The sequence below is a fragment of the Calonectris borealis genome, chromosome 11 (genome assembly GCF_964195595.1).
Source record: "Calonectris borealis chromosome 11, bCalBor7.hap1.2, whole genome shotgun sequence".
Taxonomy (NCBI): Eukaryota; Metazoa; Chordata; class Aves; order Procellariiformes; family Procellariidae; genus Calonectris; species Calonectris borealis.
Window position 1 is genome coordinate 23,542,531 of NC_134322.1, and position 16,779 is coordinate 23,559,309.

The 16,779-nt window shown below is 61.8% G+C and overlaps 1 protein-coding gene across 2 annotated transcripts; it reads left to right on the forward strand.

The window, feature by feature from the left end:
• Positions 1 to 2,309: 2,309 nt before the first annotated feature.
• On the forward strand, positions 2,310 to 15,665 carry AP3B2 (adaptor related protein complex 3 subunit beta 2). 2 transcript variants are annotated; one of them, XM_075159539.1, is made up of 28 exons: positions 2,395 to 2,538; positions 5,497 to 5,572; positions 5,694 to 5,768; positions 5,904 to 5,999; positions 6,086 to 6,246; positions 6,377 to 6,443; positions 7,241 to 7,423; positions 7,539 to 7,715; positions 7,910 to 8,007; positions 8,299 to 8,353; positions 8,507 to 8,578; positions 8,746 to 8,808; positions 9,040 to 9,172; positions 9,255 to 9,364; positions 9,440 to 9,616; positions 9,701 to 9,887; positions 9,989 to 10,107; positions 10,332 to 10,443; positions 11,739 to 11,943; positions 12,018 to 12,195; positions 12,281 to 12,335; positions 12,736 to 12,842; positions 12,950 to 13,181; positions 13,284 to 13,368; positions 14,001 to 14,098; positions 14,214 to 14,237; positions 14,829 to 14,967; positions 15,174 to 15,665. In XM_075159539.1, the coding sequence occupies exons 1-28, from the start codon at positions 2,426 to 2,428 to the stop codon at positions 15,322 to 15,324; spliced, it is 3,348 nt and encodes a 1,115-aa protein (XP_075015640.1). In that variant the 5' UTR covers positions 2,395 to 2,425; the 3' UTR covers positions 15,325 to 15,665. The 2 variants fall into 2 exon arrangements, with proteins under 2 accessions (XP_075015641.1, XP_075015640.1); XM_075159540.1 differs by lacking the exon at positions 14,214 to 14,237 and having other exon boundaries at positions 2,310 to 2,538.
• The last annotated feature ends 1,114 nt before the right edge of the window (positions 15,666 to 16,779 follow it).

Genomic DNA, 16,779 nt, shown 5'->3' on the forward strand with positions numbered 1-16,779 from the left:
CAGTCCTCCACCAACTTCTCCAACGTGGGTCCTTCCCACAGGCTCCAGGTCTTCACAAACTGCTCTGCCGTGGTCACCTCTGCAAAGGGTCACAAGTCCTGCCAGAAGACCAGCTCCAGCACGAGCTCCTCTCTAAGGGGTCTCAGGTCCTACCAGGAGCCTGCTGGGATGGGCTTTTTGGGGGTCTCTCCCAAGGTCTTGGGGCTCCCCATGGGTCGCACTAGCCATGCTAGTGGGGTGGGAGACCACTGCAGCCCAGGTGCCACAGACCTGTGACTTCGCAGGAGCCATACCAGCACCTTGGCAATGACACCAACCTCTGCCTTGGGTGCCAGGTGGAAGTAGAGTTGCGCCACGGCCACCACCACCTGTGGGGACATACCTGAGCGTCACCTGCTAAGCATGAGGACACCCTGGGAGATGGCTGTGTCCCCAGCATCCCACTTGGCAGCAACTGGAGGAAGCCCATCCCTGGAGAGGCCCATCCCTGGGTCCCTCAAGCACCCTGGTGGCTCCTTGGCCGGTGACGACATCATGAGCCCAGGCTGCTGGACACCACCTGTGGCCTCCCGGGAGGGACAGGCCTGGGGCAGGGGGCTCACCGCGGCATTGCGGCTCTGCAGCAGGGGCTTGGTGTTGTGCAGGAGCAGGCGGTGGTCGGGGTCCATGACGTAGGGCTTGCGCTTGGCCAATGAGGCCGCCTCTGCCTTGGCGTCCTTGGCGTCCTCCTCCTTGGAGCCGTAGAAAGCCTTCTCGGTAGTCTCCTCCAGCAAGGACTCCTACCAGCAGGTGGGACCACTCGTATCCCCCCAACAGCACCCTCCTTCACCCCACCTCTCCCTGGCATGAACCAGGGCTCCCAGGCACCCCGAGGCTCCCGCACTCACGTTCCGGTCGGGGCTGAGGAACTGGGTGCGCGCATAGCGGGTCAAAGTGTGGATGATGACCACCTGCACTCCACGTCGATGAGCAGGTTGCAGAGCTTGAGGTAGCTCTTGTGGATGAGGTCGATGCGCTCCGGGCAGACCTCCTCGAATGCCATCACCACGCTGCTGGCCACCAACTGGGGAGGAAAAGCCTGGGGTGACTCACCACTGGCATCCCCCTGCATATGCTGGTTTGGTGGGGATGGTGGCATCCCCGTGAGGATGTGGTCCCCAAACAGGACTGGGGTCCCTAGGAGCCCTGCAGGGTCCCCAGAAAGGGTTGGGGTCTCCAAAGGGGTTGGGGTCCCCAGGAGGGCTGGGCTCCAGCTGCCAGTGCTGGCAGGGGACCCATCCGCACGGGGCAGGGGGTCAGGGGTTGCTTTCCACTTGCTGGAGCTTAATCGCCATGGATTAATTATATTTATTAAATTTTGCTATCTGAAATGCGCCCTCGCAGCCTCACTCCTGCATGATGGGGTGAGAGAGCTGCCTGGCTGGCAACCAGCCTCTCAGGGCTTGTTAGGTGAGAAGACAAATAATAACTGAAATATCTGCCAATATCAGTAACTACCTGTGAAGAAGAAAAAAACCAAAAAAACTATAACAATATCTATAATAATATCTATAATAAGAAGAAATAACATAATTTAATACAATACAATACAATGCATAATATATAATATATATCATATATCATGCATCATACATCATATATAATATACTATCTACCATATACTATATAATGTGTGATGTATAATATATAATGTAATACGATAGAATATAGAATATAGAATACAGAACAGAATGTAGTATAACATATAACATATATAACAATGACATATATTACAGAATGTAGAATGTAGAATGGATTATGGATTATGGATTATTTATAATATAGTATGATAGAATATAGAATATATATAATATAACAGAATTAATATAATCAGTAATATAATGTAATATATAGTATATAATATATATGTAGCATATAATATATAGTATATAATATTTAATGTATACTAACTACTGTATTATGTATGAAATTATAATATAATGTAATATAATAAGATACGATATGATAGAATATAATGTACTGTAATACGATATGATATGAGATGATATCATGTCATATCATATAATGTAAATATGTATAATTATATAATCTATTACAATGTGTGGTATACGAGCTATATGATAGATATTATATAATCACGTCCCAAACACTAATAATATCCCAAATTATGCCCATTTTACTGCTGACTGGCACCCAAACCTGTGCGGGTGTGGGGGGTTGCGGGGCTGGGGACCCCCTTCGGGGGTGCAAAGCCCCCCCCCCCAGTTTAGGGAGGGGTCGAGCCGCCTGGGCGATGCCCCCCTGAAACCGAGCATCTCTGGAGGATGGGGAGCGCGGGGAGCGTTAGGGCGGTCCCCGTCCCCGCATGACGCTGACATCAGTCCCGGCATCCCAACCGGCCGCATCCCGACCGCATCCCGCCGCCATGGCGGCCAGCCCGGCCTACGGGGAGGAGAAGGGGGGCTCCTCCAGCCTCGGGGAGCCCGAGTACGGCCACGACCCCGCCAGCGGCGGCATCTTCTCCTCCGACTACAAGAGGTGGGGGACGCCGGGGGGACAGGCCCAGCCTGGCCGGGTCGCCACCACCGCGGGCCTTGGCCGCCATCCCCGCCGGGGACGTGGTACCTGACTGGGGGCTGGCCTCGGTCCCCGGGTGGGGACGGGGATGAGGATGAGGATGGGGGTGAGGATGGGGACAGGGATGGAGCCAGGAACGGGGACAGGGGACGCGGTCACGCCGCCGCCACTGCAGGTTGCAAAGGCCGGGGAGGGTTTCAGGGGAAAACCGCGGGGCTTTGGAGACGGTGTGGCAGGGGGGACGCGCGGGGACCCCCACTGCACCCCCCACCCCTGGGCTGGGAGGACCCCAGGCACGGTGTCCCTCCCCAGGCTCTGCTGGCTCCCACGGATCTCACAGGGGTCCCCGAGAGCACCCCCCTGCCGAGGTCCCCAGCGGGGGGGGGGGCTTAGATATGTCACCCCTGTGTGGGGCAGGCTGCTGGGGGGGGACAGGGACGCAGAGGAAGGTGGGGGGATTCCCCGGAGCTGTGGGAATGTGGGAGTCCCTGTGTGCCCCCAGCCCTGGCAGTGTCCCCCACTCTGGATGTGTCCCCCACCCTGACCTGCTGGCAGTGTCCCCAGTCTGGCAGCGCGCCCCCTCCTTTTCTTGCTGACGGTGTCCCCCCTTCAGCATCCCTGGACCCCTCCCTAATGCCACAGCAGTGTCCCCCAGCCTGGCAGTGGCACCCCCCCTACCCCTGGCAGCGTCCCCCAGTCTAGCAGTGTACCCCAGCCCTGATGCACTGTGTCCCCCACTCTGGCAGTGACCTCCTAGTCCTTACCCCCCTGGTGGTGTCCCCCACTCTGGAAGTGTCCTCCCCTCCCTGGCTCGCTGGCAGCGTCCCCCAGTCTGGACGTGTCCCCCCAACCCCCAGTCCGGCAGTGTCCCTCATCGCTGACCCTCTGGCAGTGTCCCCCACTTTGGCAGTGTACCCCCAGCCCTGCCCCGCTGGCAGTGTGCACCAGCCTGGATGTGTCCCCCCTCCCTGACCTCTTGGCAGTGTCCCCCAGTATGACATTGTCCCCCCAGTCCTGACTCCCTGGCAGTGTCCCCCACTCTGAATGTGTCCCCCATGCGTGACCCACTGGCAGTGTCCCCATCTCACCATGTCCCCCCTTCCCTGAGCCCCTGGCATTGTCCTCTACTCTGGCAGTGCCCCTCCAGCCCTGACCCCCTGGCAGTGTCCCCCTCTCTGGCACTGTCTCCCCCTCCCTGATGCCCCGGCAGTGTACCCCTGTCTGGCAGCGTCACACTCCTTACCCAGTATGACAGTGTCCCCCCAACCCTGATCCATTGGCAGTGTCCCCCAGTCTGGCAGTGTCCTCCCATCTATTACCGCCTGATAGTGTCCCCCAATCTGGCAGTGACACCCCAGTCCTGACCCGCTGGCAGTGTCCCCCAGGCTGGATGTGTCCCGTCATCCCTGCCCTGCTGGCAGTCCCCCAGGCTGGCAGTGTCCCCCCATCTGGCAGTGTCACCCCTCCCTGATCCCCTGGCAGTGTCCCCATCTCACAGTGTCCCCCTCTTCCATGAGCCTCCGGCACTGTCCCCCAGTTTGGCCAGGTCCCCCCATCTCTGACCCCCTGGCAATGTCCCCCAGTCTGGCAGTGTCCCCCGATCCCTGACTTGCTGGCAGTGTCCCCCAGTCTGGCAGCACCCTCCATCCTTGGCCCCTGGGCACTGTCCCCATCACCTGCGTGCTGCCCTTCCCTGGAGCCCGTCCCCTTATGGCCACACCAGATCTGTCACCGTCCCCATGAGCTGTGCATGGCACACAGGGCAAGAGAAATGCCCCCCAAGTGCCACCCCACCACCCAGGTGGGTGTCCCATCATGACATGGCATCCCTGGCCAGGACTGAGCCACTCAGAGCACCCGGGGAAGGAGCTCCCTGCAATGTCCCCAAGCCCCAGCTGCAGGACGGGTGTCACTTGGGATGTGACACCCCGGGGTAGCCTCGTCCACCGGGAAGGGCATCAGGATCGCGGCTGTAACCCAACTCCAACAACAGCATCAGGTTTCAGCCGGCAGTGCCGGGAGAAAGAGCGGGGCCACAGCCCTGTCACCGACCCCAGGCGAAGCCATGCTGTCCCTGCCACCGGTGCAGAAGCTGCTGCGGCAGCTACCGGTGGGGCCAGCCGGGCAGCCAAAAACACCATTGGGCGGTGACGCGGCTGAGGAGGTGACGAGCCCAGTGCTGGCCACCGAGGCTGGACAACCCGCCTGCTACAGCGCCCTGCGAGCTGATGAGCTGCGGCCACTCGCTGGCCCCGAGCCCGTGGTGGCCACCAGCACCAGGCCACTGCCGCGGTAAGCCCCCCGCAAGGAGCCCCCCGGGACCCTCCAGCGATGGTGGCTCTGGCCGAACATCATCCCATGGGTGATGGGATGTGGGTGAGCTGCTGTGGGTGGATGCAGCCTTGCAAGTCTCCTCTGGTTCGGTGGGGATGGATGTCCCTTAGAAGAGGGGACAGTGGTGACAACCAGCCTTATAAAAGGGGATGGTGGTGGCATTTTCTCAGGCCAGGGAGGGGACCAGGGAAGGTCTCTGTGTCAAAGTGCACTGGTGCATCCATGCTACCGTGCCCAGGAGAGGACAATGGACATCCAGCCAAGCTGGGCTGGTGGCCAGGATAGAGCTGGTGATGCTCCCTGGGAAGCGATTTGGGAGCATCCTAGGGTGACAACCACAGCAGGGCTGGGATGGGGTCCTCAGCACCCAGGATGGGGACAGAGCTGGGTGCCAGCGCCACACCGGTCCCTCCGGCTCCTCTTTCACCCAGCTGTAACCCAACTCCTGTCTCTATAAATATTGCATGCGAAGGGTCGGGTTGCCAGCCTGATGGCAGGCTGGGAGCAAAAAAAAAAAGACTAAAAATGGTTAAAAATGGCTAAAAATGGAAAATGGGGTTTTCTTCTCCCCCTGGCGCGGTGCAGGCATGATGACCTCAAGGAGATGCTTGATAGCAACAAGGATTCGCTCAAGCTGGAGGCCATGAAAAGAATCGTGGCGGTGGGTGTTGTTGCCACTGGCGGGATCCGCTGCCGGTGCCGAGCCATGCCGTGCTGAGCCAAGCCATGCTCTGCCGTGCCATGCCGGCCACCCAGTGTGACGCCACTCCTTTACCCCCTAGATGATCGCCCGGGGTAAAAACGCCTCTGACCTCTTCCCAGCCGTGGTGAAAAACGTCGCCTGCAAGAACATCGAGGTGAGGAAGGTCTTAAGTGGCCCTGGTGGCATCCATGGGTGTCCCTGGGGTCTGGCACTTCCGCTGCAGGAGGGTTTTGGGGATGAGCTGGGTTTTGGGGAGCTCTGACATGGCCTCATCACCTTCACCCCGCAGGTGAAGAAGCTGGTGTACGTCTACCTGGTACGCTATGCAGAGGAGCAGCAGGATCTGGCCCTGCTCTCCATCTCCACCTTCCAGCGAGGACTCAAGGTGGGATGGTTTGGGGACCTGGGTGGAGTCTGGGGGGGCAGCAAGCCCTCCACGGCTGTGCTTCAGCCCCCCACATGTCCCCACAGGACCCCAACCAGCTGATCCGTGCCAGCGCCCTGCGAGTCCTCTCCAGCATCCGCGTGCCCATCATCGTGCCCATCATGATGTTGGCCATCAAGGAGGCCGCCTCGGACATGTCCCCATACGTGCGCAAGACGGCCGCCCATGCCATCCCCAAGCTGTACAGGTAACGGGGAGTCAGCCGCTAAATTTTGGGGGTACCAATAAGGGTCCAGTGCTGAGGTCTCAGCTTCTTGGTACAGGCAGGGATGGGAGGAGTTTGGTCCGGCCACACCTGCCCTGCTCTTCCCTCACAGCCTCGACTCGGACCAGAAGGACCAGCTCATTGAAGTGATCGAGAAGCTGCTGGCGGACAAGACCACGGTGAGCAGGGTGTCATGTCTCCCCTGTCCCTAAATCTGGGGACGTCACCATCGCCACTAACCCGGCATCCTCATGGGGATGCAGATGTCCCCACCAAATTGGTGTCCTCGTGGGAATGCAGCCATCCATACAGAGCAGGCATCCTTGCAGTGATGCTGCTGTCCCCACCGAGCCAGCATCCTCATGGGGATGCTACTGTCCCCACTGATACGGCATCCTCGTGGCGATGCAGCCATACCCACAGGGCTGGCATCCTCATGGGGGTGCCATCATCCCCACCGATCCAACATCCATGCAGGGATGTAGCCATCCCCAGAGCCAACATCTTTGTGGGGATGTCACTGTCCCCACCAAGCCAGCATCCTCATGGGGATGCCACCGTCCCCACCGAATTGGCATTCTCATGGGAATGCAGCCATCCCTGCAGAGCTGGAGTCATTGTGGGGATGCTGCTGTCCCCAAAGGGCCAACATCCTCGTGGGGATCCCACCATCTCCACTGAGCCAGCATCCCCACAAGGAAGCCACCATCCCCACCAAACCAGCATTCTCACAGGGATGCCACTGTCCCCACCAAGCTGGCATCCTCGTAGGGATACAGCCATCCCTGCCAACCCAGCTTCCTCGCGTGGATGCCACTGTGCCCACTGATCCAGCATCCTTGTAGGGATGCAGCCATCCCTACTAAGCTGGCATCCTCATGGGTATGCCACCATCCCTATCAAACCGGCACCCTCACAGGGATCATAATGAAGATGCCACCACCCCGGTGAGTCACCCCAGGCTTTCCCTCCCCAGCTGGTGGCCGGCAGCGTGGTGATGGCATTCGAGGAGGTCTGCCCAGAGCGCATCGACCTCATCCATAAGAACTACCGCAAGCTCTGCAACCTGCTCATCGACGTGGAGGAGTGGGGGCAGGTGGTCATCATCAACATGCTGACCCGCTACGCGCGCACCCAGTTCCTCAGCCCCAACCAGAACGTGAGTGCGGGAGCCTCAGGGTGCCCTGGGAGCCTTGGGGTGCCCTGGGACCCCCAGGGAGGTGGGGTGAGGGGGGGTGCTGGGGGGGGGTGCAAGGCGTTCCACCTGCTGGTAGGAGTCCTTGCTGGAGGAGACTGCCGAGAAGGCTTTCTACGGCTCCGAGGAGGAGGACGCCAAGGACGCCAAGGCAGAGGCGGCCTCACTGGCCAAGCGCAAGCCCTACGTCATGGACCCCGACCACCGCCTGCTCCTGCGCAACACCAAGCCCCTGCTGCAGAGCCGCAATGCCGCGGTGAGCCCCCCACTCCAGCCATGTCCATCCCCGGAAGCCACCAGTGGTGTCCAGCAGCCTGAGCTCATGATGGCCCCACCGGTCAAGGAGTCACCAGGGTGCTTGAGGGACACCCAGGGATGGGCATCCCCAGGGTCGCCATCCCTTGGGGTGTCCCCGTGCCCATCAGGTGACACTTGGGTGTGTCCCCACAGGTGGTGATGGCCGTGGCGCAGCTCTACTTCCACCTGGCACCCAAGGCAGAGGTTGGCGTCATTGCCAAGGCGCTGGTGCGGCTCCTGCGGAGTCACAGGTCTGTGGCACCCAGGTTGCGGTGGTCCGCTACCCCACCACCCCAATTAGTGGGACCCATGGGGAGCCCCAACACCCTGGGAGAGCCCCCCAAAAAGCCCATCCCTGCAGGGACATCGGGTTGAGGCGAATTGCCAAAAAAGAGGGCTTTTTGGCCTGGCCCAGTGCAGACATGGGACGGCAGTGTCACGGTCGCACCAGCCTGGTGGTGGGTCCTGCCCCATCTTCACAGGACTTGCTGGGGGGGTCCGGCCCTGCCCCACTGATGGTGGTCCCCTCTTTGTTCCCACAGCGAGGTGCAGTATGTCGTGCTGCAGAACGTGGCCACCATGTCCATCAAACGGCGGGTGAGTCTCGGACTCGGTGTGGGAGGAATTGGCCCTGTTGACTCTGGAGCGGAATGAGGTCTAGCCAGCAGGGTCACCATGGCCAGCTGCCTGCGGGTCACCTCGGCAAGGATGGGACAGGGATGGCACTAACGCTGCTGGCTCTGCATGCAGGGGATGTTTGAGCCCTACCTGAAGAGCTTCTACATCCGCTCCACGGACCCCACGCAGATCAAGATCCTCAAGGTGAGCTGGAAACACCCGGCAGAACCCATAACTGGTGGCTTTGGGGCTTCATGGAGCCCTTCCCTGTAGAACAGCTGTGCTCCATGCCCTGGGGACAGGAGGACAGCAAGGACCCTGAGCCCTGGCACCATGCCCCCATGCTGCCCATCTCTTCCTCTTTCCTGCAGCTGGAGGTCCTCACCAACCTGGCCAACGAGACCAACATCTCCACCATCCTGCGGGAGTTCCAGGTATGCCATGGTCATACTGAGGCCACTGGGGTGCAACCAGTGACAAGGCTCTGGGTGCCAAAACACCACCATGGAGGGGACGGAGGAGAGCACCACCAGGAGGAGTGGGCTGAGGCCATGCCAACCCCATGGGTAGCTCCAAAGAGCCCCAACGTGTGACCACTACATGGGGGGGATGCCCAGCACTGGCATGTGGGTGACATGTCGCATGTGTCCCCCATGCCTGCGCAGACTTACATCCGCAGCATGGACAAGGACTTCGTGGCAGCCACCATCCAAGCCATCGGGCGCTGTGCCACCAACATTGGGAAGGTGCGGGACACCTGCCTCAATGGCCTGGTCCAGCTCCTCTCCAACCGGGATGGTGAGTGCACGCAGTGGGGGTGAATCGGGGGCTCCATCGCCCTTGGGGCAGGACCCCAGTGAGGCCGGGTCTCTGCCCACAGAGCTGGTGGTGGCTGAATCTGTGGTGGTCATCAAAAAGCTGCTGCAGATGCAGCCAGCCCAGCACAGCGAGATCATCAAGCACATGGCCAAGCTCACCGACAACATCCAGGTGGGTCGGGGCGCTGCATGACCCGCAGGATTGGGGGAGTGGCAGTGGTGCCACGTGCCCGGGGGCATTTTGCAGGTGCCGATGGCGCGGGCCAGCATCTTGTGGCTTATCGGCGAGTACTGCGAGCACGTGCCCAAGATCGCGCCCGATGTGCTGCGCAAGATGGCCAAGTCCTTCACCAACGAGGAGGATATTGTCAAGTTGCAGGTCATTAACCTGGCAGCTAAGCTCTACCTGACCAACTCCAAGCAGGTACCGGGAACGTGGCCCAACAGTGTGCCTCGGTTTCCCCACTGGGGAGGAAAAGGCTGGCCCTGAGGATGTCTTCTGACGCAGAGCAAGCTGCTGACCCAGTACGTCCTCAACTTGGCCAAGTATGACCAGAATTACGACATCCGCGACCGGGCTCGCTTCATCCGCCAGCTCATCGTGCCCACCGAGAAAAGCGGGGCCCTCAACAAGTATGCCAAGAAGCTCTTCCTGGCCCAGAAACCCGCTCCCATCTTGGAGTCCTCCTTCAAAGGTACCTACCCCTGGTCACAGGGCATGGGGACATGGGGCCAGCTGTCACCACAGTGCTGCATGGCTGTCGCCGAGCTGCTGCCACCTCTCACCCTGCTGTAGATCGGGACCATTTCCAGCTGGGCTCTCTGTCCCATCTGCTCAATGCCAAGGCTGTGGGCTACCAGGAGCTCCCTGACTGGCCGGACGAGGCTCCTGACCCCTCCGTGAGGAATGTGGAGGTGCGTGGAGCACCCTGGGGTGCAGGGTGCATGGGGGTCCAAGGTGGGGGCATCATCTCAAGGTCTTGGGAGAGCCCCAGAAGGTGCCCAGGTGCTGCTCAGCTGCCCCATGTCCCCTGTCTGGTGCCCATATACCTGCGTGGGGACCTGAGGGAGGCAAGGGCTGCTGTTTGGGCCCCCCACCCATGGGTGATGGCCCCACTCCATCAACCCCGTGCCGGCAGGTTCCTGAGTGGACCAAGTGTACCAGCCGGGAGAAGAGGAAGGAGAAGGTGGAGAAACCTTTCTACTCTGACTCGGAGGGAGAGTCGGGGCCCACGGAGTCGGCTGACAGCGGTGAGGACCTGGTGGCATGGCAGGGCATGGGGCAGGGGCCACTGTGGTGGGGCATCAGGCAGGGGTCACTGTGGCAGGGACATCAGGCAGGTGCCACCACGGTGGGGCATGGGGCAGGAGCCACCATGATAGGGCATTAGGCAGGTGCCACCACGGTGGGGCACGGGGCAGGAGCTACCATGATGGGGCATCAGGCAAGGGACAACACGGTGGGGCATGAGGCAGGGGCCACCACAGTGAAGCATCAGGCAGGTGCCAAAATGGTGGGGCATCGGGCAGGGGACATTGCAGTGGGGACATCCCATCGTGGTGGGGACGTGGCAGGGGACATGGAGGGATGTGGCAGGCGGATGCGGGGACGCTGTGGGGGGAAGCAGGGATGTGGTGGGGGGTTGTGGGGACGCAGCGGGAAGATGCAGGGGTGTAGTGGGGATGCAGTGGAGGGATGCAGGGGTACAGTGGGATGCAGTGGGAGGATGTGGAGGTGCAGCAGGATGCAGCGGGAGGCAGCAGAGGGTGCTGGGATGCAGCGGGATGCAGTAGGAGGATGTGGGGATGTAGCAGGAGGATGCAGGGATGCAGTGGGAGGACGCAGGGATGCAGCAGGAGGATGCAGGGATGCAGTGGGAGGATGCAGGGATGCAGTGGAAGGATGCAGGGATGCAGCAGGATGCAGCGGGAGGCAGCAGAGGGTGCTGGGATGCAGCGGGATGCAGTAGGAGGATGTGGGGATGTAGCAGGAGGATGCAGGGATGCAGTGGGAGGACGCAGGGATGCAGCAGGAGGATGCAGGGATGCAGTGGGAGGATGCAGGGATGCAGTGGAAGGATGCAGGGATGCAGCAGGATGCAGCGGGAGGCAGCAGAGGGTGCTGAGATGCAGCGGGATGCAGTAGGAGGATGTGGGGATGTAGCAGGAGGATGCAGGGATGCAGTGGGAAGACGCAGGGATGCAGCAGGAGGATGCAGGGATGCAGTGGGAGGATGCAGGGATGCAGTGGGAGGATGCAGGGATGCAGCAGGATGCAGAGGGAGGCAGCAGGAGGATGTGGGGATGCAGTGGAGATGCAGTAGGAGGATCCGGAGATGCAGTGAGATGCAGTGTCGGGGTGCAGGGATGCAGCAGAAGGACACAGGGATGCAGGGAAGCAGTGGGAGGATGCAGTGGGGATGCAGCAGCGGGTGCGGGGATGCAGTGGGATGCAGTGGGAGGATGGGGGGATGTGGTGGGATGCAGCAGGGAGCTGTGGGGATGTGGGGGGACTCAGCAGCAGGGCTGAGCTGTGCCCGCTGCAGAGCCCGAGTCCGTCAGCGAGGAGAGCAGCAGCAGCAGCAGCTCTGGCAGCTCCAGCTCCAGCAGCGAGGAAGAGGAGGAGGAGGAAGAGGAGGAGGAAGGCAGTGGGGAGCAGTCAGAGGACAAGGAGGAGGAGGAGGAGGAGAAGAGGACGAAGAGAAAGGAGAAGGAAGGCTCCCGGAAGGCAGCCCCAGGGACGGCGGGCAGGTACCCCCTGGGAAAGCAAGGTGCCCCCAGCCAAACCCCGCCCTGGCCCCCCCTGAGCCAGGCTCTCCCCACAGCCCCAGCGAGGAAGAGGAGAAGGAGGAAGAGGAGGGGGCGAAGAAGGCCAAGAAGAAAAAGGCATCGCAGGGGAGGAAGAGCCGCGCAGAGACGTCATCGGAGGAGGCCAGCGCCTCCGAGAGCAGCTCCTCAGGCTCCGACTCAGGGTCCGAGGCAGAGGCCAAGCAGAGGAAGGCGGTGAGGGCCGGGCTGGGCTGGGGGGCAGCGCGGAGACACCCAGATCCCTCATTCACATCCCCCCCATCTCTCTGCCCCCTTGCAGCCCCCCAGCAGCAGGGCCGGCCCCAAGGAGATCTCCCTGCTTGACCTGGATGACTGTGAGTGGCTGCCCAGGGCACGCGGGATGGCTATCGTGGTGGTGCTGGGGAAACTGAGGCACAAGCACCCACCCCGGTGGGGTCAGGGTCCCGCAGGTCTTTTGGGACGGGGACCATGCAGTGGTGAGCAGTCCTTGTCCCCACAGGATGGCTGTGGGACAGGTGGCTGTGCCAGCGGGGCTGTCCCTGTTGGGGCTGTACCCATGGGATTGTCCCCAGGCAGCTGTGCTCGTGGGGTTGTGCCTACAGGGTTGGCTGCATGCAGGTGTGCCACCAGGGCTGTCCCTGTGCGGCTGTCCCCTTGGGGCTGTCCCCACAGGGCTATGCCACTGAGGCTGTCCCCATGGGGCTGTGGTACATCAGAGCTCTGTTAACCCTTTCCTCCCCCCGCCCCCTGCAGTCACCCCCCCTCCTCCCCAGCCTGTCCCCTCCAGCAGCATTGTCTCCACCAGCCTGGTGACCGATCTGGAGGGCCTCACACTCACCGACACCTCCCTGGCACCTGCCGTAAGTGTCCCCAACGTCCTTCTCGGGGGGTTCCTGGGACCCCTGCCATCCGCGGGGGCCGCAGGGAGGGGGTCGGCAGCCCAAAACGGTCCCTTGGTCCCTCGCAGCTGCTGAGCCCGGCATTCGGCGCGGTGCGGACCTATGAGCTGCTGCACCGCATGGCGGGCGAGGGGCTCTCGGTCGAGTACTGCTTCAGCCGCCGGCCCTTCCCGGGGGACCCCCACATGGTGGCTGTCCAGATCCAGATCTCCAACAACACTGACGCCGAGGTGAAGAGCCTGCGGATCAGTGAGCCCAAGCCGCTCTCCGGCATGCGGATCCAGGAATTCCCCGAGATCGGTATGGCACGGGATGGCACGGCTGTGATGCTGCGGGGGGGACAGGGACAGGGGTTAGCTGGTGGAGGGGACATGGGACGTGGTGGCAGCCCTGTGCTTTCAGAGCGCCTGGCGGCTGGGGACACAGCCAGCGTGGTGATGGGCATCGACTTCTGCGACTCCACCCAGGCAGCCAACTTCCAGCTGTGGTGAGTGCCCGGCGGGTGTCCCAGGGGATAGGGACAGTGTGGCATGCTCCAGGGATGGGGGACAACAGGGCAGAACACAGGTGCTCCAGGGGATGGGGAAAGTGGGATGGGCACCAGCATCCCTCCAGGGAACTTGGGGCAGCAGGGGACAGGTGACAGCTGGATAGGGAATGGGATACCCCAGGGGACGGGGGACAGCAGGGCAGGGCATGGGGTGCCCTAGAGGACAGCAGGACAGGGTATGGGGTGCTCCAGGGCATTGGGGACAGCTGGACAGGCACCAACATCCTTCCAGGGGATAGAGGACAGCAGAAAAGGCCTCAGGGGACAGTGGGACAAGGTCCCTCTGGGGGATAGGGGACAGCAGGATGGGCACTAGGGTCCTTCCAGGGGAGGGGGGACACCGGGATGGGCATGGGGTGGTCAGGGGACAGCATGACAGGCACCGGGGTCCCTGCAGGGGACAAGGAGGTGGCAGCAGCCCCAAGTCCAGCCTGATGGGTTCCCCCTATTCCCGAGGCCTTTTGTGCCTCAGTTTCCCTCCAGCCGCCCCCTGCCCAGAGCAGGGACAGAAAGCGGAACCCAGGGGGACATTTTGAGCATGTGCCCTCCTCACCCACCTGTCTCCCCAGCACCCATACGCGCCACTTCTACGTCTCCATCCAGCCGCCCGTGGGGGAGCTCATGGCCCCCGTCTTCATGAGTGAGAATGAGTTCAAGAAAGAGCAGGGTGAGTGGGGGACGGGGACGGGGACAGGGACAGGGTGGCTCGCGGGCACCCACTGCTCCAGTGCCGATGCTCACCCCCCATTTTGTCCCCTCTGCCGCCCTCGCCGTGGCCCTAGAGTACCTCGCGCGGCCGGGCGAGGGTAAGTGGCCACTGGGCCGGCCCCTAGACTAGCTCTGCTCCCCTCATCCCCCTCCTGCACCCCCCGGCCCGTGGGTCGGGGTGACCACCCTGGCGCCAGGGTGGCCCCGCCGGGTCCCTGTGCAGCGTGGAAAGTTTGTGCCACTCCTGGCACTCCCAGCACCGTGTCCAGTGAGTGACGGGGACACCCTGGCCCCACGTCCTCGTGCTCCTGGAGCAGCAGCATCCCTGCCCTGGCCCCGTGGATGGGGGTCTGCACTGAGCAGTGGGTGCTCAGTACCCTGCAGCACCCAGCCGCATCGCTGCCAGTGACTGGAGGAGCCTGTCCCCAGGGACGTGGCTGCTGCCACCGGGCAGGGATGCGGGGATGAGCCCAGGAAGGGTGGTGGAAGAAGGATTTTCCCGAATCCATCTCTGCCAGGCTGGAGAGGAGCAAGCAGGGTAGCCAGTTTGAGATGTCATGGGGGACCCGGATGTGGGGAGCTGGTGGCTGGAGGGGCTTGGTTTGGGGGTGGCAAAACAGGTCCAGGCAGGGACACGGCTGCTGGGGACGTGGCCGGAGACGGGCAGGTGCCTCTGCTGCCTGCTCCAGGGAAGCTGACGGGCATGAGCGAGATCACGGAGAAGCTGGTGCTGCCCGAGAAATGCCGGAGTGACCACGCCATCGTCCAGCAAGTGACCTCGGCCGCCAACGTGGGCCGCGTACCCTGTGGTGCCGACAATGAGTACAGGTAGCCGGACCCCCACACCAGGATCTGGCAGGCACTGTCACCTCTCCGGTCCCACCCAAATCTCAGTGGGGCCACTCAGGGCCTCCTTTAGGACAAGGAGACTGTGTGAACCCACACATGATGGTGGCCGCGGGTGGCAGACAGGGGGGACGGGAGGGTGACGGGGGGACAGCTCGCCCTGAAGCCCTGTGTTCGCTGGTGGGCAGGTTTGCGGCCAAGACGGTGACCAGCGGGAGCCTGGTGCTCATCACCCTGGAGCGACGGGAGGGCGCCGCTGCCCAGCTGACCGTCAACAGCGAGAAGATGGTTATCGGCACCATGCTGGTGAAGGACATCGTCCAGGCCCTGGCGCAGTGACAGCCAGGCCCCGCCACACCCACGGCCCTGCTCTCCCACCCCTCTCTGCCCCACGCCGCTCACCAAAACGCTCCCTGCACCGATTTCTGCCGGGTTATTCCCTGCCCCGATCCCCAGAGGGGCAGCAGGCAGCTACCCCCAGGACGGCTTTGCCGTTGGGAGGAAGGAGCAGGACGGGGCAGATGGGACACAGGGCGAAGTTCCGCTCAAAAGGGTGGTGGCAGCTCCATCCCCCATGGGAGCACAGCGTGCTTCCAGGCCCCAGCCCCTCGCCACCGTCTCCCAGTGTAACCCCTATTTATTATGGCGAGGATCTCCCAATAAAGCTCTTCTCAAATCCGCTCCCTTCCCTTTCTCTGCTCTGTGCTCACAGTGGCCGGATCAGCCCCAAACTGCCCCCATGCCGGGCTCTGCCAGCCTCCCTGGGGCAGCAACAGGGGACATCAGGGGACCAGCTATCCCTTAGGCAACTGGGGACATGTGAGTCCCTTGGGGGTGGCTCTGCTTGAATCGGGTGGCTGCTGGCTCTTGGAGAAAACCTGGCACCAACATGCAGGGTCAGGGTAAACCCCCCTGGGGCTCGGCGGAGGGCAGGAGGCGTTCGGGCCCAACCAGGGATCTGAGGAGTCCTGGGAAGTTTCCAGCTATTTATTCAAAGCAGAATTGCTCGTGCTTTGACCACAGAAATACCTGCTACGTCAGGGCTGGGTCTATTCTGCAGTGTCACTGGAGGGATTCCTGGGGCCGGCTCCAGGGGCTTTTCATCTCCAAACTGGGGGGAAAAAAAAAAAGGAAATTTGACTCTTTATCAAGATCTCTCCTCCCAGCACGGGTTGGGTGGGATTTAAGAGAGCCCCAGCTCTCCCTTTCCAAAGCTGCAGCCCAGCGGGGAGCCAGGCTTAGCACTGGAGGGAGAGGATGAGCAAAGGACATGTGGCAAGGCCTGAACCCCAAATCACCTCGAGTCCAACCTCTTCAGCTGCTGCAAAAAGGGTGAGGGGCTTTCTGCTTTTTCTAGCATGTGGGCAGGAGTCGGGATAAAATCACCTTTATTTTTTTTTATGGTGACAAAACGCTGGCCAGAGCTGCAGCACCACCAACCACTGGGCGTCAAGCATTTGCTCCCAGAGGGAAAAGCCCATTTCCACAACAACGGGGGCCAGAGCCGGAGCGCTTGGTGCTGCCTCGCACTCAGGGGGGGCTGAAGCCCATTCCCCTTGGGGGCCCCATTCCCCTCACACGGAGCACAGCCGGTGCCACAGCCTGCCTGCAGAGAGGTGCCCACGCTGAGGCAGCCCCGGGGAGGCTCAAGCCGCCGCCGGGCGTCGTGAGGAGAGGGAGAGACGCCGCCTCAGCGCGGGAACCCGCGCGCGCCCAACACCCCGCGCGGTGCACGCCGGGATAGGGGAGGTGTAATTGGGGGGGGTGCGCCACGCGGCGGGCGGGCGCAGCGCG

Bases quoted from the DNA above. Each gene is read 5' to 3' on its own strand.
- AP3B2 (XM_075159540.1), top strand. From the start codon at position 2,366: ATGACGCTGACATCAGTCCCGGCATCCCAACCGGCCGCATCCCGACCG. The intron at 7,716-7,909 runs GTGAGCCCCCCA...GTGTCCCCACAG, and splicing joins TGCAGAGCCGCAATGCCGCG to GTGGTGATGGCCGTGGCGCA. The intron at 10,444-11,738 runs GTGAGGACCTGG...TGCCCGCTGCAG, and splicing joins CACGGAGTCGGCTGACAGCG to AGCCCGAGTCCGTCAGCGAG.